At 40.3% G+C, this 24,673-nt stretch overlaps 1 protein-coding gene across 1 annotated transcript in view; it reads right to left on the bottom strand.

Annotated features, from left to right (window-relative positions):
- The window catches only part of PRIM1 (DNA primase subunit 1), a 199,340-nt gene that overhangs the window by 106,077 nt on the left and 68,590 nt on the right, over positions 1–24,673 (bottom strand). Inside the window, exon 10 of the mRNA XM_053708150.1 lies at positions 19,979–20,108. Coding sequence (XP_053564125.1) covers positions 19,979–20,108 — 130 coding nt within the window. The remainder of the gene's footprint in view (positions 1–19,978; positions 20,109–24,673) is intronic.

The raw sequence follows: 24,673 nt of genomic DNA on the forward strand, positions 1-24,673 counted from the left end.
TCTTGAACGATGGAACTCTTAGGAATTTGTTTAGGATCTTTAAGTCCAGGATTGGTCTGAAAGTTCCCTCTTTTTTGGGAACCACAAACAGATTTGAGTAAAACCCCTGTCCCTGTTCCGATCGTGGAACTGGATGGATTACTCCCATTAACAAGAGCTCTTGTACGCAGCGTAGAAACGCCTCTTTCTTTGTCTGGATTGTTGACAATCTTGACAGATGAAATCTCTCTCTTGGAGGAGAGTATTTGAAGTCCAGAAGGTATCCCTGAGATATTATCTCTAGCGCCCAGGGATCCTGAACATCTCTTGCCCAAGCCTGGGCGAAGAGAGAAAGTCTGCCCCCCACTAGATCCGATCCCGGATCGGGGGCCCTCAACTCATGCTGTTTTAGGGGCAGCAGCAGGTTTCCTAGTCTGCTTGCCCTTGTTCCAGGACTGGTTAGGTTTCCAGCCTTGTCTGTAGCGAGCAACAGCTCCTTCCTGTTTTGGTGCAGAGGAAGTTGATGCTGCTCCTGCTTTGAAATTACGAAAGGAACTAAAATTAGACTGTCTAGTCTTGGCTTTGGCTTTGTCCTGAGGCAGGGCATGGCCTTTACCTCCTGTAATGTCAGCGATAATCTCTTTCAACCCGGGCCCGAATAAGGTCTGCCCTTTGAAAGGTATATTAAGCAATTTAGACTTAGAAGTAACATCAGCTGACCAGGATTTTAGCCACAGCGCCCTGCGTGCCTGAATGGCGAATCCTGAATTTTTCGCCGTAAGTTTAGTAAGATGTACTACGGCCTCCGAAATGAATGAATTAGCTAGTTTAAGGACTCTAAGCCTGTCCGTAATGTCGTCCAGAGTAGCTGAACCAATGTTCTCTTCCAGAGACTCAATCCAGAATGCCACTGCAGCCGTGATCGGCGCAATGCATGCAAGGGGTTGCAATATAAAACCTTGTTGAACAAACATTTTCTTAAGGTAACCCTCTAACTTTTTATCCATTGGATCTGAAAAAGCACAGCTATCCTCCACCGGGATAGTGGTACGCTTAGCTAAGGTAGAAACTGCTCCCTCCACCTTAGGGACCGTTTGCCATAAGTCCCTTGTGGTGGCGTCTATTGGAAACATTTTTCTAAATATCGGAGGGGGTGAGAACGGCACACCGGGTCTATCCCACTCCTTAGTAACAATTTCAGTAAGTCTCTTAGGTATAGGAAAAACCTCAGTACTCGTCGGTACCGCAAAATATTTATCCAACCTACACATTTTCTCTGGTATTGCAACTGTGTTACAATCATTCAGAGCCGCTAACACCTCCCCTAGTAATACACGGAGGTTTTCCAGCTTAAATTTAAAATTTGAAATATCTGAATCCAGTCTGTTTGGATCAGAACCGTCACCCACAGAATGAAGTTCTCCGTCCTCATGTTCTGCCACCTGTGACTCAGTGTCTGACATGGCCCTAATATTATCAGCGCACTCTGTTCTCACCCCAGAGTGATCACGCTTACCTCTTAGTTCTGGTAGTTTAGCCAAAACCTCAGTCATAACAGTAGCCATATCCTGTAATGTGATTTGTAATGGCCGCCCAGATGTACTCGGCGCTACAATATCACGCACCTCCCTCTGAGCGGGAGATGTAGGTACTGACACGTGAGGCGAGTTAGTCGGCATAACTCTCCCCCTCGTTGTTTGGTGAAATTTGTTCAATTTGTACAGATTGACTTTTATTTAAAGTAGCATCAATACAGTTAGTACATAAATTTCTATTGGGCTCCACTTTGGCATTGCAACAAATGACACAGGTATCATCCTCTGAATCAGACATGTTTAACACACTAGCAAATAAACTTGCAACTTGGAAATACAATTCAATTAGAATAATATTAAAATGTACTGTGCCTTTAAGAAGCACAGAAGATCTATGACAGTTGAAAATTAATAAATTGAAACAGTTATAGCCTCAATCCTTGTAAACAACACAACTTTAGCAAAGGTTTAATCCCATTAGCAAAGATAACAAATTCTGAAAGCAGGAAACAAATTACAGAATAAACGTTTTTTATCTCAGTCAAACTATAATTCTCACAGCTCTGCTGAGAGAAATTACCTCCCTCAAAATAAGTTTTGAAGACCCCTGAGCTCTGTAGAGATGAACCGGATCATGCAGGGAATACAATGAGTTGCTGACTGAAATATTTGATGCATAGAAAAAGCGCCAAAAAAACGGCCCCTCCCCCTCACACACAGCAGTGAGGGAGAACAGAAACTGTCAGAAAAACAGATTAAGCAACTGCCAAGTGGAAAAATAGTGCCCAAACATTTATTCACACAGTACCTCAGCAAATGAAAACGATTTTACATTCCAGCAAAAACGTTAAACATAATCTCTAGTTATTAAACAGCTTTATGTATTTCTTACAGTGTAATTCTAATGAAGTACCATTCCCCAGAATACTGAAGTGTAAAGTATACATACATGACATTATATCGGTATGGCAGGATTTTCTCATCAATTCCATTGTCAGAAAATAAAAACTGCTACATACCTCTATGCAGATTCATCTGCCCGCTGTCCCCTGATCTGAAGTTTACCTCACTCCTCAGATGGCCGAGAACAGTAATATGATCTTAACTACTCCGGCTAAAATCATAGCAAAACTCTGGTAGATTCTTCTTCAAACTCTGCCAGAGAGGTAATAACACACTCCGGTGCTATTTTAAAATAACAAACTTTTGATTGAAGATATAAAACTAAGTATAATCACCATAGTCCTCTCACACATCCTATCTAGTCGTTGGGTGCAAGAGAATGACTGGGAGTGACGTAGAGGGGAGGAGCTATATGCAGCTCTGCTGGGTGAATCCTCTTACACTTCCTGTTGGGGAGGAGTAATATCCCAGAAGTAATGATGACCCGTGGACTGATCACACTTAACAGAAGAAATTTTTGCTCCTAGCTTGATAACCTGTAGGGAAGCATCCGTAATAAAGGAATTGGCCAACTTAAAGGGACAGTCTAGTCAAAATTAAATTTTCATGATTCAGATAGGGCATGCAATTTTAAACAACTTTCCAATTTACTTCTATTATCTAATTTGCTCAATTCTTTAGATCTCCTTTGTTGAAGAAATAGCAATACACATGTGTGAGCCAATCACACAAGGCCTCTATGTGCAGCAACCAATCAGCAGCTACTGAGCATATCTAGATATGCTTTTCAGCAAGTGATATCAAGAGAATGAAGCAAATTAGATAATAGAAGTAAATTAGAAAGTTGTTTAAAATTACATGCTCTTTCTAAATCACGAAAGAAAAAAAATTGTGTTTCATGTCCCTTTAAGGGCCTTGATCCTATCCTGGATCTCTTTAAGGGAGTGTCCGTCTGAATAGAATCAGACGACCCATCAAACCAGTATGCTGCCGCACTAGTGACGGTAGCAATACACACCGCAGGTTGCCATTGTAAACCCTGGTGTACATACATCTTTTTGAGAAACCCCTCCAACTTCTTAGCCATAGGATCTTTAAATAACAACTATCCTCTATGGGAATAGTGGTTCTCTTAGCTAAAGTGGAAATTGCCCCTTTCACCTTGCACCTTGGGGACCGTCTGCCAAGACTCCTTGATAAGAGTCAGCAATAGGAAACCTCTTCTTAAAAATAGGGGATGGAGAAAAAGGGATACCCGGTCTCTCCCATTCCCTAGCAATAATTTCTGTGGCCCGATCTGGTACCAGGAAAACCTCCACCATGGAAGGTACATCAAAATCCCTATCACGTTTACTAGATTTCTTATGGTTGACTTAGACAGTAGTGTCGGAGTCGTCCAAGGTAGCCAAAATCTCCTTAGTAACAAACTGAGGTGCTCCAGCTTAACTCTAAAATGATACCACTTCCGCATCAGAAGGAGTTACACTGTGAGTCTGAGATTTCACCCTCTGATGCCACCGAAGTACCTTCCTCCTCAGATTTCTTGGAACATTCTGGACAGCCACTACTGTGTCAGACACCTTACTCCCTAAAACCTTAGATTTCCTCTTGCGCTTTCCCTGCAGCATGGGAAAGGCAGACAATGCATCAGTTACCGCAGAAGACATGAGGGTAGCGATGTCTTGCAATGAAACTCCAACCGGAGCTTGTGAGGAAGCGCAGGGCACTGCATGTGTGGACGACACATTTTGGGACATTTGAGGAGAAAGCTGAGGCATATCTTGAACATTTGCAGGCAGACCCCTGAACACCATCCTCTTTAGACAATGTTGGCTCAGATTCAAACAGCCTATCCTTGTAATTCAATGTTCTCTCAATACATGAGGAACAGAAAGGGATTGGTGGTTCCACATTAGCAATCAAAACAAAGTACATGTAACATTTTGCAGGGCCTCTTGGTGCATTTTTACCCAAGAATTAACCAAATGAAAAATAAAATGCTTTTATTTGACTTAAAGGGACAGTCTACAGCAAAATGTTTCTTATTTAAAAAGATAGATAATCCCTTTATTACCCATTCCCCGTTTTTGCATAACCAACAGTTATATTAATATACTTTTTACCTCTGTGATTACCTTGTATCTAAGCCTTTGCAGACAGCCTCCTTATCTAAGTGCCTTTGACAGACATGCAGTGTAGTCAATCAGTGAAGACTCCTAAATAACTTCACGGGAGTAAGCACAATGTTATCTATATGACACGTGAACTAGCACAGTCTAACTGTGAAAAACTTTCAAAATGCTCTGAGCTAGGAGGCGGTTTTCAACTGTTTAGAAATCAGTTTGAGCCTAGCTAGGTTTAGCTTTTCAAAAATACCACCAAGGGAACAAAGAAAATTTGATAAAAGTAAATTGGAAAGTTGTTTAAAATTGCATGCCCTATCTGAATCATGAAAGTTTAGTTTTGACTAGACTGTCCCTTTAACTTTTATCACAAAAAAACAGTACTGTCACTTTAAATTTCAAATGATAATTTTTTTATGTGCGACAAAAAAAACGTCTTTTAACAACCCATACAGACTCTACCTCTCAGCCAGCCCTGCTGACCGCCGGAATAGATGACTGCCCAACTCCTGTTAGAAGAAGAATCTGGACTTAGAGCTGCTCCACTCTGTATCCGCTTTTTGTTTTTTTAGAGCGCTTCACACAGAAGGTGGAACCGCAACTATGAGAAGCACATCCGACACACCGGAACTGGAGTAGAAATGAAAGGAAGCGTGCAAAAACATAAATTTATGTAAGAATTTACCTGATAAAACAGAATTTATGTTTACCTGATAAATTACTTTCTCCAACGGTGTGTCCGGTCCACGGCGTCATCCTTACTTGTGGGATATTCTCTTCCCCAACAGGAAATGGCAAAGAGCCCAGCAAAGCTGGTCACATGATCCCTCCTAGGCTCCGCCTTCCCCAGTCATTCGACCGACGTAAAGGAGGAATATTTGCATAGGAGAAATCGTATGATACCGTGGTGACTGTAGTTAGAGAAATTAAATCATCAGACCTGATTAAAAAACCAGGGCGGGCCGTGGACCGGACACACCCGTTGAGAAAGTAATTTATCAGGTAAACATAAATTCTGTTTTCTCCAACATAGGTGTGTCCGGTCCACGGCGTCAACCTTACTTGTGGGAACCAATACCAAAGCTTTAGGACACGGATGATGGGAGGGAGCAAATCAGGTCACCTAGATGGAAGGCACCACGGCTTGCAAAACCTTTCTCCCAAAAATAGCCTCAGAAGAAGCAAAAGTATCAAATTTGTAAAATTTGGTAAAAGTGTGCAGTGAAGACCAAGTCGCTGCCTTACATATCTGATCAACAGAAGCCTCGTTCTTGAAGGCCCATGTGGAAGCCACAGCCCTAGTGGAATGAGCTGCGATTCTTTCAGGAGGCTGCCGTCCGGCAGTCTCATAAGCCAATCTGATGATGCTTTTAAGCCAAAAAGAGAGAGAGGTAGAAGTTGCTTTTTGACCTCTCCTTTTACCAGAATAAACAACAAACAAGGAAGATGTTTGTCTGAAATCCTTTGTAGCCTCTAAATAGAATTTTAGAGCACGAACTACATCCAAATTGTGCAACAAACGTTCCTTCTTTGAAACTGGATTCGGACACAAAGAAGGCACAACTATCTCCTGGTTAATATTTTTATTAGAAACAACTTTCGGAAGAAAACCAGGTTTAGTACGCAAAACCACCTTATCTGCATGGAACACCAGATAAGGAGGAGAACACTGCAGAGCAGATAACTCTGAAACTCTTCTAGCAGAAGAAATTGCAACCAAGAATAAAACTTTCCAAGATAATAACTTAATATCTACGGAATGTAAGGGTTCAAACGGAACCCCTTGAAGAACTGAAAGAACTAAATTGAGACTCCAAGGAGGAGTCAAAGGTTTGTAAACAGGCTTGATTCTAACCAGAGCCTGAACAAAAGCCTGAACATCTGGCACAGCCGCCAGCTTCTTGTGAAGTAAAACAGATAAAGCAGAAATCTGTCCCTTCAAAGAACTTGCAGATAATCCTTTCTCCAAACCCTCCTGTAGAAAGGATAGAATCTTAGGAATTTTTACCCTGTTCCATGGGAATCCTTTCGATTCGCACCAACAGATATATTTCTTCCATACTTTATGGTAAATTTTCCTAGTTACAGGCTTTCTAGCCTGAATAAGAGTATCAATGACAGAATCTGAGAACCCACGCTTTGATAAAATCAAGCGTTCAATCTCCAAGCAGTCAGTTGGAGTGATGCCAGATTCGGATGTTCGAACGGACCTTGAACAAGAAGGTCCCGTCTCAAAGGTAGCTTCCATGGTGGAGCCGATGACATATTCACCAGGTCTGCATACCAAGTTCTGCGTGGCCACGCAGGAGCTATCAAGATCACCAAAGCCCTCTCTTGATTGATCCTGGCTACCAGCCTGGGAATGAGAGGAAACGGTGGGAACACATAAGCTAGGTTGAAGGTCCAGGGCGCTACTAGTGCATCTACTAGAGTCGTCTTGGGATCCCTGGATCTGGACCCGTAGCAAGGAACCTTGAAGTTCTGACGAGACGCCATCAGATCCATGTCTGGAATGCCCCATAATTGAGTTATTTGGGCAAAGATTTCCGGATGGAGTTCCCACTCCCCCGGATGAAATGTCTGACGACTCAGAAAATCCGCTTCCCAATTTTCCACTCCTGGGATGTGGATTGCAGACAAGTGGCAGGAGTGAAGCTCCGCCCATTGAATTACTTTGGTCACTTCTTCCATCGCCAGGGAACTCCTTGTTCCCCCCTGATGGTTGATATATGCAACAGTCGTCATGTTGTCTGATTGAAACCTTATGAATTTGGCCTTTGCTAGTTGAGGCCAAGCCTTGAGAGCATTGAATATCGCTCTCAGTTCCAGAATGTTTATCGGGAGAAGAGATTCTTCCCGAGACCATAGACCCTGAGCCTTCAGGTGTTTCCAGACCGCGCCCCAGCCCACCAGGCTGGCGTCGGTCGTTACAATGACCCACTCTGGTCTTCTGAAGCTCATCCCTTGGGACAGGTTGTCCAGGGTCAGCCACCAACGGAGTGAATCTCTGGTCCTCTGATCTACTTGGATCGTCGGGGACAAATCTGTATAATCCCCATTCCACTGTCTGAGCATGCACAGTTGTAATGGTCTTAGATGAATTCGCGCAAAAGGAACTATGTCCATTGCCGCAACCATCAAACCTATTACTTCCATGCACTGCGCTATGGAAGGAAGAAGAACAGAATGAAGTACTTGACAAGAGCTTAGAAGTTTTGATTTTCTGGCTTCTGTCAGAAAAATCTTCATTTCCAAGGAGTCTATTATTGTTCCCAAGAAGGGAACTCTTGTTGACGGGAATAGAGAACTTTTTTCTACGTTCACTTTCCACCCGTGAGATCTGAGAAAGGCTAGGACAATGTCCGTATGAGCCTTTGCTTGTGGTAGAGACGACGCTTGAATCAGTATGTCGTCCAAGTAGGGTACTACTGCAATGCCCCTTGGCCTTAGCACCGCTAGAAGGGACCCTAGTACCTTTGTGAAAATTCTTGGAGCAGTGGCTAGTCCGAATGGAAGTGCCACAAACTGGTAATGCTTGTCCAGAAAGGCGAATCTTAGGAACCGATGATGTTCCTTGTGGATAGGAATATGTAGATACGCATCCTTTAAATCCACCGTGGTCATGAATTGACCTTCCTGGATGGTAGGAAGAATTGTCCGAATGGTTTCCATCTTGAACGATGGGACCTTGAGAAATTTGTTTAGGATCTTGAGATCCAAAATTGGCCTGAATGTTCCCTCTTTTTTGGGAACTATGAACAGATTGGAGTAAAACCCCATCCCTTGTTCTCCTAATGGAACAGGATGAATCACTCCCATTTTTAACAGGTCTTCTACACAATGTAAGAATGCCTGTCTTTTTATTTGGTCTGAAGACAATTGAGACCTGTGGAACCTTCCCCTTGGGGGTAGTTCCTTGAATTCCAGGAGATAACCTTGAGAAACTATTTCTAGCGCCCAAGGATCCTGAACATCTCTTGCCCAAGCCTGAGCGAAGAGAGAGAGTCTGCCCCCCACCAGATCCGGTCCCGGATCGGGGGCCAGCATCTCATGCTGTCTTGGTAGCGGTAGCGGGCTTCTTGGCCTGCTTACCTTTGTTCCAGCCTTGCATCGGTCTCCAGGCTGGCTTGGTTTGAGAAGAATTACCCTCTTGCTTAGAGGATGTAGAATTCGAGGCTGGTCCGTTTCTGCGAAAGGGACGAAAATATGTTTTATTTTTAGCCTTAAAAGACCTATCCTGAGGAAGGGCGTGGCCCTTTCCCCCAGTGATGTCTGAAATAATCTCTTTCAAGTCAGGGCCAAACAGCGTTTTCCCCTTGAAAGGGATGTTAAGCAATCTGTTCTTGGAGGACACATCCGCTGACCAAGACTTCAGCCAAAGCGCTCTGCGCGCCACAATAGCAAAACCTGAATTTTTCGCCGCTAATCTAGCTAATTGCAAAGTGGCGTCTAAGGTAAAAGAGTTAGCCAACTTAAGTGCTTGAACTCTGTCCATAACCTCCTCATAAGAGGATGCTTGATTGAGCGACTTTTCTAGTTCCTCGAACCAGAAACACGCTGCTGTAGTGACAGGAACAATGCATGAAATTGGTTGTAGAAGGTAACCTTGCTGAACAAACATCTTTTTAAGCAAACCCTCTAATTTTTTATCCATAGGATCTTTGAAAGCACAACTATCTTCTATAGGGATAGTGGTGCGTTTGTTTATAGTAGAAACCGCCCCCTCGACCTTGGGGACTGTCTGCCATAAGTCCTTCCTGGGGTCGACCATAGGAAATAATTTCTTAAATATAGGGGGAGGGACAAAAGGTATGCCGGGCCTTTCCCATTCTTTATTTACAATGTCCGCCACCCGCTTGGGTATAGGAAAAGCTTCGGGGGGCACCGGGACCTCTAGGAACCTGTCCATCTTACATAATTTCTCTGGAATGACCAAATTGTCACAATCATCCAGAGTAGATAACACCTCCTTAAGCAGAGCGCGGAGATGTTCCAATTTAAATTTAAATGTAATAACGTCCGGTTCAGCTTGTTGAGAAATTTTTCCTGAATCTGAAATTTCTCCCTCAGACAAAACCTCCCTAGCCCCTTCAGACTGGTGTAAGGGCATGTCAGAACCATTATCATCAGCGTCCTCATGCTCTTCAGTATCTAAAACAGAGCAGTCGCGCTTTCGCTGATAAGTGGGCATTTTGGCTAAAATGTTTTTAATAGAATTATCCATTACAGCCGTTAATGGTTGCATAGTGAGGAGAATTGGCGCACTAGATTCACTAGGGACCTCCTGAGTGGGCAAGACTGGTGTAGACATAGAAGGAGATGATGCAGTACCATGCTTACTCCCCTCACTTAAGGAATCATTTTGGGCAACATTATCAGTGGCATCATTGTCCCTACTTTGTTTGTCACATTCATCACATATATTTAAATGGAGAGGAACCTTGGCTTCCGAACATACAGAACATTGTCTATCTGATAGTTCAGACATGTTAATAGGCATAAACTTGATAACAAAGCACAAAAAACGTTTTAAAATAAAACCGTTACTGTCTCTTTAAATTTTAAACTGAACACACTTTTTTACTGAATATACGCAAAAGTATGAAGGAAATGTTCAAAATTCACCAAAATTTCACCACAGTGTCATAAAGCCTTAAAAGTATTGCACACCAAATTTGAAAGCTTTAACTCTTAAAATAACGGAACCGGAGCCGTTTTTACATTTAACCCCTATACAGTCCCTGGTATCTGCTTTGCTGAGACCCAACCAAGCCCAGAGGGGAATACGATACCAAATGACGCCTTCAATAAGCTTTTTCAGTGGCTGAGCTCCTCACACATGCATCTGCATGCCTTGCTTCTCAAAAACAACTGCGCATTAGTGGCGCGAAAATGAGGCTCTGCCTATGACTAGAAAAGGCCCCCAGTGAAAAAGGTGTCCAATACAGTGCCTGCCGTTTTTTTAATAAAATTCCCAAGATTAAAATAACTCTCCAAAGTTATAAACCATTAAATATGCTTATAAAGTAATCGTTTTGGCCCAGAAAAATGTCTACTAGTCTTTAAAGCCCTTGTGAAGCCCTTTTATTCTTATATTGAAAATTAAGAAAATGGCTTACCGGATCCCATAGGGAAAATGACAGCTTCCAGCATTACCAAGTCTTGTTAGAAATGTGTCATACATCAAGCAGCCAAAGTCTGCTCACTGTTTCCCCCAACTGAAGTTAATTCCTCTCAACAGTCCTGTGTGGAAACAGCCATCGATTTTAGTAACGGTTGCTAAAATCATTTTCCTCTTACAAACAGAAATCTTCATCTCTTTTCTGTTTCAGAGTAAATAGTACATACCAGCACTATTTTAAAATAACAAACTCTTGATAGAAGAATAAAAACTACATTTAAACACCAAAAAACTCTGAGCCATCTCCGTGGAGATGTTGCCTGTGCAACGGCAAAGAGAATGACTGGGGAAGGCGGAGCCTAGGAGGGATCATGTGACCAGCTTTGCTGGGCTCTTTGCCATTTCCTGTTGGGGAAGAGAATATCCCACAAGTAAGGATGACGCCGTGGACCGGACACACCTATGTTGGAGAAATTCATTTCTTTCATATTGGCAAGAGTCCATGAGCTAGTGACGTATGGGATATACAATCCTACCAGGAGGGGCAAAGTTTCCCCAAACCTCAAAATGCCTATAAATACACCCCTCACCACACCCACAATTCAGTTTAACGAATAGCCAAGAAGTGGGGTGATAAAAAAAAAAAAAAAAAAAAAAAGAGTAAAAAGCATCAAAGAAATTTGTAAATTGTGCTTTATACAAAAAATCATAACCACCAAAAAAAGGGTGGGCCTCATGGACTCTTGCCAATATGAAAGAAATTAGTTTATCAGGTAAATTCTTACATAAATTATGTTTTCTTTCATGTAATTGGCAAGAGTCCATGAGCTAGTGACTTATGGGATAGAAATACCCAAGATGTGGAACTCCACGCAAGAGTCACTAGAGAGGGAGGGATAAAAATAAAAACAGCCATTTTTCGCTGAAAAGAAAATCCACAACCCAAAATCTAAGTTAATTCTCATTAAATGAAAAGAAAAAACTTAAAACAAAAGCAGAAGAATCAAACTGAATCAGCTGCCTGAAAAACTTTTCTACCAAAAAACTGCTTCTGAAGAAGCGGATACATCAAAACAGTAGAATCTAGTAAATGTATGCAAAGAAGAACAGGTTACTGCTTTGCAAATCTGAACAACTGAAGCTTTATTCTTAAAAGCCCACGAAGAGGAGACTAATCAAGTAAAATGAGCTGTAATTCTCTGAATTAGGACACAAGGAAGGGACAACAATTTCTCTAAAAATGTTGATAGAATTCACAACCTTAGGTAAGAATTTAAATGAAGTCCGCAAAACCGCCTTATCCTGATTAAAAAAATCAGAAAAAGAGATTCACAAGAAAGAGCAGATAATTCAGCAACTCTTCTAGGAGAAAAGATGGCCAAAAGGAACAACACATTCAAAGAAAGTATTTTAATGTCCAAAGAGAGCATAGGTACAAATGGAGGAGGCTGTAAAGCCTTCAAAACCAAAATAAGACTCCAAGGTGGAGAGATTGATTTAATGACAGGCTTGATACAAACCAAAGCCTGTACAAAACAGTGAATATCAGGAAGCTTAGCAATCCTTCTGTGAAATGAGACAGAAAGCAGAGATTTGTCCCTTCAAGGAACTTGCAAACAAAACCTTATTAAAACCATCCTGAAGAAACTGTAAAAATCTAGGAATTCTGAAAGAATGCCAAGTGAACATATGAGAAGAACACCATGCAAATGAATCTTCCAAACTCGACAATAAATCTTTCTAAAAATAGATTTACGAGCCTGTAATATAGTATAAATCACTGAGTCAGAGAAACCTCTATGACTAAGCACTAGGCGTTTAATTTCCATACCTTCAAATTTAATGATTTGAAATCCTGATGGAAAAAAACCTTTAAGACCATGCTGGAACTACCAGCAATACAAATAACTGTCCCATGATGATTATGGATATCACTCATGGAAGAAGAACTAGAGGCGGGAAAATATAAGCAGATTGGTAGCACCAAGAAAGTTTCAACACATCCACTGCTTCCGCCTGAAGATCCCTGGACAGGTACCTGGAAAGTTTCCTTGTTTAGATGAGAAGCCATCAGAACTATTTCTGAAAGACCCCACCACTAAATCTGAGAAAACACATCTGGAAGGAGAGACCACTCCCCTGAATGTAAAATCTAACGGCTGAAAAAATCCGCTTCCCAATTGTCTACACCTGGGATATGTACCACAGAAATTAGACAAGAGCTGTATTCCGCCCAAAAAAGTATTAAAGATACTTCTTCATAGCTAGGGGACTGTGAGTCCCACCCTGATGATTGACATATGCCAAAGCTGTGAAAATGTCTGTCTTGAAAGCAATTGAATGGTCTTCTCTTCAACAGAGGCCAAGCCTGGAGAGCCCTGAAAATATTTATTGGTAATCTCGCCTCTTGAGATTTCCAAACCCCTTGTGCTGTCAAAGATCCCCAAACAACTCCCCAACCTGAAAACACTTGCATCTGTTGTGATCATAGTCCAGGTTGGATGAACCAGAGACCCGTAGAACTATACGATGGTGATCTAACCACCAAGTCAGAGATAGTTGAATATTGGGATTCAAGGATATTAAATGTGATATCCTAGAATAATCCCTGCACCATTGATGCAGCATACAAAGCTGGAGAGGTCTCATATGAAAACGAGCAAAGGGAATCGAGACTGATGCTGCAGTCATGAGACCTAAAACTTCCATGCATATAGCTACTGAAGGAAATAGAGACTGAAGGTTCCAACAAGCTGAACCCAATTTAAATTTAGAAACCGAGACATTGAAACAATCTATCTGGAAACCTAAAAAAAGGTGACCCTTGTCTGAGGAATCAAGGAACTTTTTTGGTAAAATGATCCTGCAACCATGTCTTTGAAGGAACAACAGAAGTTGATTCGTATGAGATTCTGCAAAACAAAAAAGACTGCGCAAGTACCAAGATATCGTCCAAATAAGGAAACACCGAGAACCTTAGAAAAGATTCCTAGAGCTGTCGCTAGGCCAGAAAAGGAAGAGCAACAAATTGGTAATGCTTGTCTAAAAAAAAAAAAAAAAAAAAAAAAAAAAAAAAGAGAATCTCAGAAAAAGAAAATAATCTGAATGAAACAGAATATGAAGATATGCAACCTGTAAGTCTATTGTGGGCATATAATGCCCTTGTTAAACAAAAGGCAGAATAGACCTTATAGTCACCATTTTGAAAGATGGTACTCTTACATGTAAATTCTAAAAAAAATTTAGATCCAAAATTGGTCAGAATTAATTTTCTTTCTTTGGGACAATGAACAGTTTTGAATAAAACCCCAGACCCCGTTCTTGAAACGGAACTGGCATGAATACCCCAGATAACTCCAGGTCTGAAAAACACTTCAGGAAAGTCTGAGCCTTTAGTGGGATTGCTGGAATGCGTGAGAGAAAAAAACTTCACAGGTGGTCTTACTCTGAAACCTATTCTGTACCCCTGAGAAACAATATTCTGAATCTAAGGATTTTGGACCGAAATGATCCAAACAACTTAGAAAAATCTTAATCTGCCCCCTACCAGCTAAGCTAGAATAAGGGCCGCACCTTCATGCAGACTTGGGGGCTGCCTTTGATCTCTTAAATGGTTTGAAATTATTCCAATTTGAAGAAGGCTTCCAATTGGAAACATATTCCTTGGGGAAGAATTAGGTTTCTGTTCCTTATTAAAAACGAAAACAATTAGAATCACCCTTAGAACTTAATCTTGAGGCAAAAAAAAAAAACTCCCTTCCCCACAGTAACAGTTGAAAGTATTGAATCCAACTGTAAAGCAAATAATGTATTATCTTGGAAGGAAAGAAAATAGAAATCTGGATATAGAAATCAAATCAGCATTTCAAGATTTAAGCCACAAAGCTCTACTAGCTAAAATAGCTGAAGACATAGATTTTAACATCAATTTTTATAATATCAAAAAATGGCATCACAAATGAAATTATTAGCATGTTGAATCAAGATAACAATGCTAGACAAATCATAATCCGATACTTGTTGCACTAAAGTTTCCAACCAAAAGGTTGAAGCAGCTGCAACATCAGCCAAAGAAATTGCAGGCCTAAGAAAAAGGACCTGAAAATAAATTAATCTTCTTTAGATAAGATACAAGTTTCCCATCTGAAGAATCTTTAAAATAAATACTATTTTCCATAGGAATAGTAGTACGTTTAGCAAGAGTAGAGATAGCCCCATTAACTTTGGGGATCTTTTCCCAAAACTCAAATCTAACTGCTGGCAAAGGATACAATTTTTAAAACCTTAAAGAAGGAATAAAAGTAGTATTAGGCCTATTCCATTCCTTAGAAATTATATCAGAAATAGCATTAGGAAATGGAAAAAACCTCTGAAGTAACCACAGGAGGTTTATAAACAGAATTTAAATGTTTACTAGCTTAAAAATCAAGAGGACTAGTCTCCTCAACATCCAATATAATCAACACTTCAACAAAGAACGAATATACTCCATTTACAATAAATAAGTAGATTTGTTAGTGTCAATATCTGATGAAGGATCTTCTGAATCAGATAGATCCTCATCAGAGAAGGATAATTCAGTATGTTGTCTGTCATTTGAAAATTCAACTATATGAGAAGTTTAAAAAAGACCTTTATATTTTATTAGAAGGTGGGATGGCAGACAAAGCCTTCTGAATAGAATCAGAAAAATGTTCTTATAAATTCACAGGTATATCTTGTACATTAGATGTTAAAAGAATAGCAACAGACAATGCATTATTACTGATATACATATTCTCTGCATGTAAAAGTTTATCATGATAACTTATTACAAACCACAGCTGGAGATATAATCTCCATAACATTACAATAAATGAACTTAGCTTTGGTAGGACTGATATCAGTCAGCAGGATTCCAACAGTGTCTTCTGATACAGGAACAGTTTGAGACATCTTGCAAAATGTAAGAGAAAAAACAACATATAAAGCAAAATTATCAATTTCCTTATGGAGGGAAAAAAATGCAAACAGCATAGCCCTCTGACATAGAAAAAAGGCCAGAGGCAAAATGAATGGGGTCTTAAATAATGAAAATATTTGGCGCCAAGTATGACGCACAACAAACTGAAAAATATTTTTTTTGCGCCAAAGACGTCCGGAAACGGAACACTAGTGTCACAGATGACGCAACCTCGTGAAGGACTCAGCGCCAACTAAGATGCCGGAAATTACGAATTTGCGTCACAAACGTAACTTTCGCCAAAAAATCTTGCGCCAAGAATGACGCAATAAATTTTGTCATTTTGCGCCCTCGCAAGCCTAATACAGCCCGCAATTTAAAAAAAAAAAAAAGTCAATTTAGAAAAAGACTAAACCCCAGGTAAGAAAATTTTTATCTTAAAAATGCATTTCCCAGATATGAAACTGACAGTCTGCAAAAAAGGTAATATACTGAAACCTGAATCATGGCAAATATAAGTACAAAACATATATTTAGAACTTTAAATAAAGTGCCAAACCATAGCTGAGAGTCTTAAGTAAATGAAACATACTTACCAAAAGACACCCATCCACATATAGCAGATAGCCAAACCAGTACTGAAACGGGAATCAGTAGAGGTAATGGTATATGAGTATATCGTCGATCTGAAAAGGGAGGTAGGAGATGAATCTCTACAACCGATAACAGAGAACCTATGAAATAGATCCCCGTTAGGAAGACCATTGTATTCAATAGGTGATACTCCCTTCACATCCCTTTGACATTCACTGTACTCTGAGAGGAACCGGGCTTCAAAAAAAATGCTGAGAAGCGCATATCAACGTAGAAATCTAGCACAAACTTACTTCACCACCTCCATAGGAGGCAAAGTTTGTAAAACTGAATTGGGGGTGTGGTGAGGGGTGCATTTATAGGCATTTTGAGGTTTGGGAAACTTTGCCCCTCCTGGTAGGATTGTATATCCCATATGTCACTAGCTCATGGACTCTTGCCAATTACATGAAAGAAATCTTTGCCGCTTCCAAAAACAGACCCGCCCATCGTGGGCATTACAACCAGAACCTCCCAGCCGACATTATGAAAATAAAGTCGCTGGGAGAGTAAAACCACCATAAGCTGAGCAACAAAAATAAGTCTATAGTTCCTTCCTCACGTCCCCAGTGCCTGCACAAACTGCCTGTCATGTCCTATAACCCACAAAAGGATAAATGAGTCCCAACAGATAAACTGTTAAAGTGCCAATATTTTTCTGCATGTCTCCTAGAAAAATAAACTTAGCACTTACCTCTATGAAATCTGCCTGGCAGCAGGGCAGCTCACTAGGTTTGAGAGGTATCCTCCCTCACATGGACCGGTGAAAGAAAAACAAAGACTGAGTAATCTTACTCAGGCTTTTAATGTTAGGGCAGCATTAAATACATGGGAGGCGCAGTGAGGATTGTACCCCACAAGTTCACATTGCTTGAAAGCCACCACTGCTCTACTGAAGAGACTGACATGGGCTACGGCTACACCCCAGGACAAAGCAGAACAAACTTGTACTGCTGAAAAATAAAATCTTGCTTGAAGAATCTTCTTCCAAACACCTAAACTTTACCACCTCCTTGCTCTTAATGTAGGCAAAGAGAATGACTGGGGTTGGAGGGAAGGGAGGGGATATTTAACAGCTTTGCTGTGGTGCTCTTTGCCTCCTCCTGCTGGCCAGGAGTGATATTCCCAATAGTAATTAGATGATCCGTTGACTCACCGCGTCATTAGAAAGAAATCTACTTTGAGAGTCTCCTACAGGGATATGGGTTGTTTGTCAAAATTATCTTTATTTCTTTGGGTATGTAATCCAGCTTTGCCATAGTATTTTAAATGGGTTTTATGTTGCATAAGGTTACCAAGTCACGTATGGTGCTAAATAATGATGAACGTCTAATAAGAGTTAACCATATATGGAAAACAAACATAGGAAAACATAATCAGTGATATCAAAACACTTTGAAATATCTTTGATAAAACTACACCCTCTGTTACCAACAAAAAAACTATTAAAGCTCTAAGTCAACAGCCTAATGTTAGTTGGTTGTTATACACCAAATATATCCGTAGATGTTAAATGGGGAATTAGATACTATTGTGTCCTATATCTAAAAGGAAATATTGATTAATGATTATAATTAAATATCACAGCAATCTACATAGGGAACATACAAAAATGAAGAATAGGCAGATTAAATGCAACAATCCATAAATCCACAAAGTGTGTTATCAAATGCAAAATAGAGGAAAAAAAATATGGTATATACAATGCAATAACGGTGAGAAGTCTCTAGCATAAAAAGTCTCTCAAAAGAGAACCCAAAAAGTCTCCTTGGTTATAAGTGGTAATCCAGAACACAGTACCTCAATTTGAAATTGTACAAAATCAAAACTTGCATATTGCGTAGTAGAGAGGTAGAGATGTGGTTTTTTTCACCTTCCCAGGAATGATTCACCCTGCTGCTCTCTTTGAGCCGTCCTTCCTTTACACGGCTTTGGTAAACAGTATGAACATGCAAAACAAGAAAGAGAGCAAAGGAGATTCAAGTGTAGTTTTATTAGTATACAATGACACGCATAATATCTACTCACACTGAGTTAGACTATTCAAGCCCATAAATTGTTAAAATCCTGGCAGACTGCTTACACGGCCAAATAAGACTGCTGTTAAACATTTCTCGCTAACAGTCTGTACTCAGGGATATCCTAATTCACAACAGAGTAACGGTTGCGGTATTGAGGCGATGGAATTGTGGCAGCTAATGTACAAATCACGCTATTGGTGATAGTGTAACTAATGACCCCAACGCGTTTCTCCCTGTAATCGCCGGGCTTTCTCAAGAGGAATTTCGTATACTGGTTTCTCCTAATGGTTGATCTTTTATAGTGCCATCTAAGTCTTACCCGCTCCTGGGGGTGTGTAACTGATTGGCAGCTATTGGTTAATCTGTGGACTAATCTAAATAGTCATTTCTAGGGAGTGTGTGGTGGAATGGCGTGCTGTAATCCAGCTAAAATGGAAAAGTGCCTCTGCCATATTCAATGTAAAAAAAAATATAAAACATTAACGTTTTTGGTCTTATGAAATACTAATTCTAATACACAAGGAGAAGAATAAATACATTTCTTAGTGCTTATCGAATTACGAATATAGAAATACATTTATAAAAAGCATATAAATATAATATATAAAATTATATATAATATAAAACAAAACGAACACACCAATTGATCAAAAGTTATTAAAAAGAAATTCATGTTTAAAAGAAGTGGGATAAATATGTTCCAAATGTTCTAATTTACATATATGCTGCCACAACGATATCTATATTTAGTCCTAGAGGGTGTAAACTTTTGAGCTTATATATCCAATAAGTTTCCAATTTTCTTAATTCTAATAGTCTATTGTGTCTTGCTGGTGCCACCCACACTTTGACTTGCACTTTTAAAGATTCAGGTTTACCGTTATGGTGTTCTGAAAAATGTTTGGACACATTGACTAATTTTTCTTTAATGCCATAAATGTGCTCATTCACCCTACGCCTAATCTGTTTCGTGCGACCCACATAAAGAATGTGGAGTGGCTTAATTTATGTGGGCCGCACGAAACAGATTAGGCGTAGGGTGAATGAGCACATGTATGGCATTAAAGAAAAATTAGTCAATGTGTCCAAACATTTTTCAGAACACCATAACAGTAACCCGGAATCTTCAAAAGTGCAAGTCATAGCGGGTACTTAGACAGCACTATAAAAGATCAACCATTAGGAGAAACCGGTATACGAAATTCCTCTTGAGAAAGCCCGGCAATTACCGGGAGAAACGCATTGGGGTCATTAGTTACACTATCACCAATAGGGTGATTTGTACATTAGCTGCCACGACGCCAACGCCTCAATACCGCAACCGTTACTCTGTTGTGAATCCGGATATCCGAGTACAGACGGTTAGCGAGAGACGTTTAACAGCAGTCTTATTTGGGCGTGTGAGCAGTCTGCCAGGATTTTAACACTTTATAGGCTTGAATAGTCTAAATCAGTGTGAGTAGATAATATTATTCGTGTCATTGTATACTAATAAAACTAAACTTTAATCTCCTTTGCATGTTCCTACATCCTCTGTTAGCCAAACAGTATTGGCATATTAACACGAGTTAAACTTGATCATACATACATACATATCAGTGTTAAGTGAAAAGCTTGGACACCCTTGATCTGTACTGTTATAATATAGCATATCCAACCGTTAAAAGTACTGACCGATATACAGAAAAAAAAAAAGAAAAAAAAAAAAAAGGGTGGTTTACCTGTTTTTGGGTGCACACTGAATGGGCTCTTCAGCAAATGATTTAGTCCTTTGCTGACATTCACATCTAAGCGAGGATAGCAAAATTGCAGCATAATTTCTTCACATATGTGAACTCTTTTCTTAAATTCCTAAGAAAAAAAACAAAACAAAAACGAAATTTATGCTTACCTGATAAATGTATTTCTTTCTTGACACAGTGAGTCCACGGATCATCTAATTACTATTGGGAATATCAATCCTGCCCAGCAGTAGGCGGCAAAGAGCACCACAGCAAAGCTGTTAAATATCACCTCCCTTCTCTCCAACCCCAGTCATTCGACCGAAGCAAAAGGAGAGAAAGGAAGCATAAATTTTGTTTTCTAATGACACTGTGAGTCCACTATTGGGAATCAATACCCAAGCAAGAGGACACAGATAAGGGAGGGACAAGACAGGGAACCTAAATGGAAGGCATCACTGCTTGAAGAACCCTTCTCCCAAAAGAAACCTCAGCCGAGGCAAAAGTATCACATTTATAGTATTTAGAAAAAGTGTGGAGAGGGCCAAGTTGCAGCCTTGCAAATCTGTTCCTGTGCATTCAAAAATGAAGCTTCTGTGGAAGTGGAAACAGCCCTCATAGAATGAGCCGTAACTCTCAAGAGGCTGCTGTCCAGCAGTTTCATAGGCCAAGCGAATGATACTCTTCAGTCACAAAGAAAGACGTAGCCGTAGCTTTCTGCCAATTACGTTGTCCAGAGAAAACCACAGAGTAGAAGACTGACTAAAATCCTTAGTCGCCTGTAAATAGAATTTCAATGCACGCACCATGTCTAGATTGTGCAGCAGATGTTCCTTCTGAGGAGGAGGATTAGGACACAAAGAAGGAACAATCTTCTGATTAATGTTCCGATCTGAAGCCACTTTATGGAGAATTAACTTAGTACACAAAACAACCTTATCCGAATGAAAAAAGGTAAGGAGACTCATACTGCAATGCCGAGAGTTCTGAAACTCTACGGAGTAGATGAAATAACCACCAGAAACAAAACCTTCAAAGATAACAGTTTAATATCTAAGGAATGCATAGGCTCAAACGGAGCATGTTCAAGAATCTTAAGAACAAGGTTAAGACTCCAGGGAGGAGTAACCGGTTTAAACACAGGCCTGATTCTGACCAAGGCCTGACAGAACGACTGCACGTCTGGTACATCCGCCAGACGTTTGTGTAATAAAATAGACAAGGCAGATATTTGACCCTTTAAGGAGCTTGTCGATAAAGCCTTCTCCAAACCCTTTTGGAGAAAAGACAAAATTCTAGGAATCCGAACTCTCCTCCAAGAGTAGCCTTTGGATTCACACCAATGCAGATATTTATGCCATATCTTATGGTAGATCTTTCTAGTCACAGGCTTACGAGCCTGAATCATGGTCTCAATGACCGACTCAGAAAAACCATGCTTAGAAAAAATTAAGCATTCAATCTCCAAGCAGTCAGCTTCAGAGAAACTAGATTTGGGTGAAGGAAGGGCCCTTGCAGTAGAAGGTCCTTCCTCAATGGAAGTCTCCAAGGTGGAAGAGATGACATCTCTACTAAGTCTACATACCAGATCCTGGGAGGCCACGCCAGTGCGATGAGGATCACAGACGCCCTCTCCTGTTTGATTCGAGCAATGACCCGAGGCAGGAGAACGAACGGGGGAAATAGGTATGCCAGACTGAAGTTCCAAGGGACTGCCAGAGCATCTATCAGTACCGCCTGAGGATCCCTGGACCTCGACCCGTACCTCGGAAGCTTGGCATTCTGGCGAGATGCCATGAGATCCAGTTCCAGCTGTATCCATTTGAGAACCAAGCTGGAAAACCCTTCCGGATGGAGATCCCACTAACCCGGGTGAAAGGTCTGTCTCCTCAAAATCTGCTTCCCAGTTGTCCACTCCTGGAATGTGGATCGCAGACAGACAAAAATTGTGGGCCTCCGCCCACTGAATTATCTTGGCTACCTCTATCATGGCCAAGGAACTCTGAGTTTCCCCCCTGATGGTTGATGTAAGCCACCTAAGTTATGTTGTCTGACTGGTACCTGATAAACCGGGCCAAGGCTAACGGAGGCCAGGCGAGCATTGAAGATTGCTCTCAGCTCCAGAATGTTTATGGGCAGAACCGTCCAAGTCCATGATCCCTGAGCCTTTAGAGCCCCAGACTGCTCCCCATCCTAGATACAATTGGTGGGTCTGCGGAAGCAGGTTCCCTGGGAGAGATTATTCCGAGACAACCACCAAAGAAGAGAATCCCTTGTCTCCTGATCCAGATGTAATCGTGGAGACAAATCCGCATAATCTCCGTTCCACTGCCTGAGCTTGCATAACTGCAGAGGTCTGAGGTGGAAACGGGCAAACAGGATGATATCCTGGGCCGCAACCATCAGACCGATTACCTCCATATATTGAGCCACTGATGGTCGAGGAGAGGATTGAAGTGCTAGACAAGAATCGAAAATCTTTGATTTCCTGACTTCTATCAGAAAAATCTTCATTGATAAGGAATCTATTATGGTTCCCAAGAAAACTACCCTTGTAATTGGAACTAAGGAACGATTTTCCAAATTCACCTTCCATCCGTGAGATCGCAGGAAGGATAACATTTCCGTGTGGGATTTTGCATGTTGAAAGGATGGCGCCTGAATTGGAATGTCGTCTAGATAAGGCACCACTGCAATGCCCCGCAACCGGAGCACCGCCAACAGAGATCCCAGAACCTGTGAAAAGATTCTGGGAGCTGTGCCAAGGCCGAATGGAAGTGCCACAAACTCGAAGTGTTTGTCTACAAATGCGAACCTCAAACTTGTGATGGTCCCTGTGGATGGGAACATGCAGGTATGTGTCCTTTAAATCTACTGTTGTCATAAATTAAACTTTGTGAACCAATGGAACTAATAGGACGGTACTCTAAGGAATTTGTTTAGACTTTTAAAATCTAGAATTAGTCTGAAGGTTCCCTCTTTTTTGGAACCATGAACAGATTTGAGTAAAACCCCAGACACTGTTCGTGTATTAGAACAGGAACTATCACTCCAAGGTCGGAAAGGTCCTGAACACAGTTTAAGAACGCCTCTTTTTTTATCTGGTCTACAGATAAGCTTGAAAGCAGAAACCTGTGCCTGAGAGGAAAGGTCTTTAACTCGTCTGTATCCCTGGGACACAATGTCCTGAACATCCCGAACCCAAGCCTGAGCGAAGAAAGAAAGTCTGCCCCCCCCCCCACAAGATTCGGTCCCGGATCAGGGGCAGCCCTTCATGCTGCATTTGAGTCAATAGCGGGCTTCTTGGATTGCTTTCCCTTGTTCCAAGACTGGTTGGTCCTCCAGGAAGGCTTGGGCTGTTCCTGCTTGGAAGGAGAGGAAGGCTTACCCTTGAAGTTTCGAAAGGAACGAAAATTACTCTGACGTCCCTTCTGCTTATTCCTCTAAAGCCACCAATGCCCTACTGAAGAGACTGATATAGACTACGGCTTCACCCTAGGACAAAGCAGCACAATCTAGTACAACTTTAAAAATAATAAATTCTTGATTGAAGAATCTTTTCTAACACCTCACTTTATCACTTCTTATCACTAACGTAGGCAAAGAGAATGACTGGAGTGGGAGTCAAGGGAGGAGATATTTAACAGCTCTGCTGTGGTGCTCTTTGCCGCCTCCTGCTGACCAGGAAGTGAATATCCCATTAGTAATTAAGATGATCCATGGACTTATGTCTTAAATATATAAATATATATATATATATATATATATATATATATATATTTATATCTACACACACACACATGTATAATTATATATATATATATATATATATATATATATATATATATATATATATATATATATATATATATACATACATACACACACACACACATATATATTTTTATCATATAATACACACACACATATACACACCACACACACACAATATATATTATATACACATATACATATACACACAACTTATATATATTTATATACACACCAATATTATTATTTATATACACATATACATACACACATATATATAATTATATTAGACACACACATATATATTTTATATAACACATATACATATACACACATATATATATTTATATACACACATATATATATATATATATATATATATATATATACACATATACATACATACACACACACATATACATACTAGGGTTGCACGATACCATTTTTTTAAGACCCGTAGTACAAGTACCGATACTTTTATTTCAAATACTCACCCGATACCAATTACCGATACTTCTTTTTTAATATCATGACAGTTTTCCAAGCACAATGCAGACTAATGAATTAAGATAAATTCTTTAATAATTATGAACCTGTAACTCAAAAGACATTTTGAAATAATAAACAGTTTTATTTGTTGTCACAAAAGTTCACAGAAACATGTTTATAAATAAAAAATGACAATAAATAACAGCTGCAGCAGATGTGGCTGGAAAGCTACAATTTAAAGGGGTGATTACTGGAAGCTATTGGGTTGTATGGTCCCTATATAACATCAATCTGACATTTGTATTTAATACAAAGTAATATAATTTAATTCTGGGAAAAAATATTGGGAAAAGAGTGTCCCAGTAATCCCCTTTGAGAAAAAACAGAATTTATGTTTACCTGATAAATTACTTTCTCCAACGGTGTGTCCGGTCC

This window comes from Bombina bombina, chromosome 3, assembly GCF_027579735.1.
Source record: "Bombina bombina isolate aBomBom1 chromosome 3, aBomBom1.pri, whole genome shotgun sequence".
NCBI classification, from domain to species: Eukaryota; Metazoa; Chordata; class Amphibia; order Anura; family Bombinatoridae; genus Bombina; species Bombina bombina.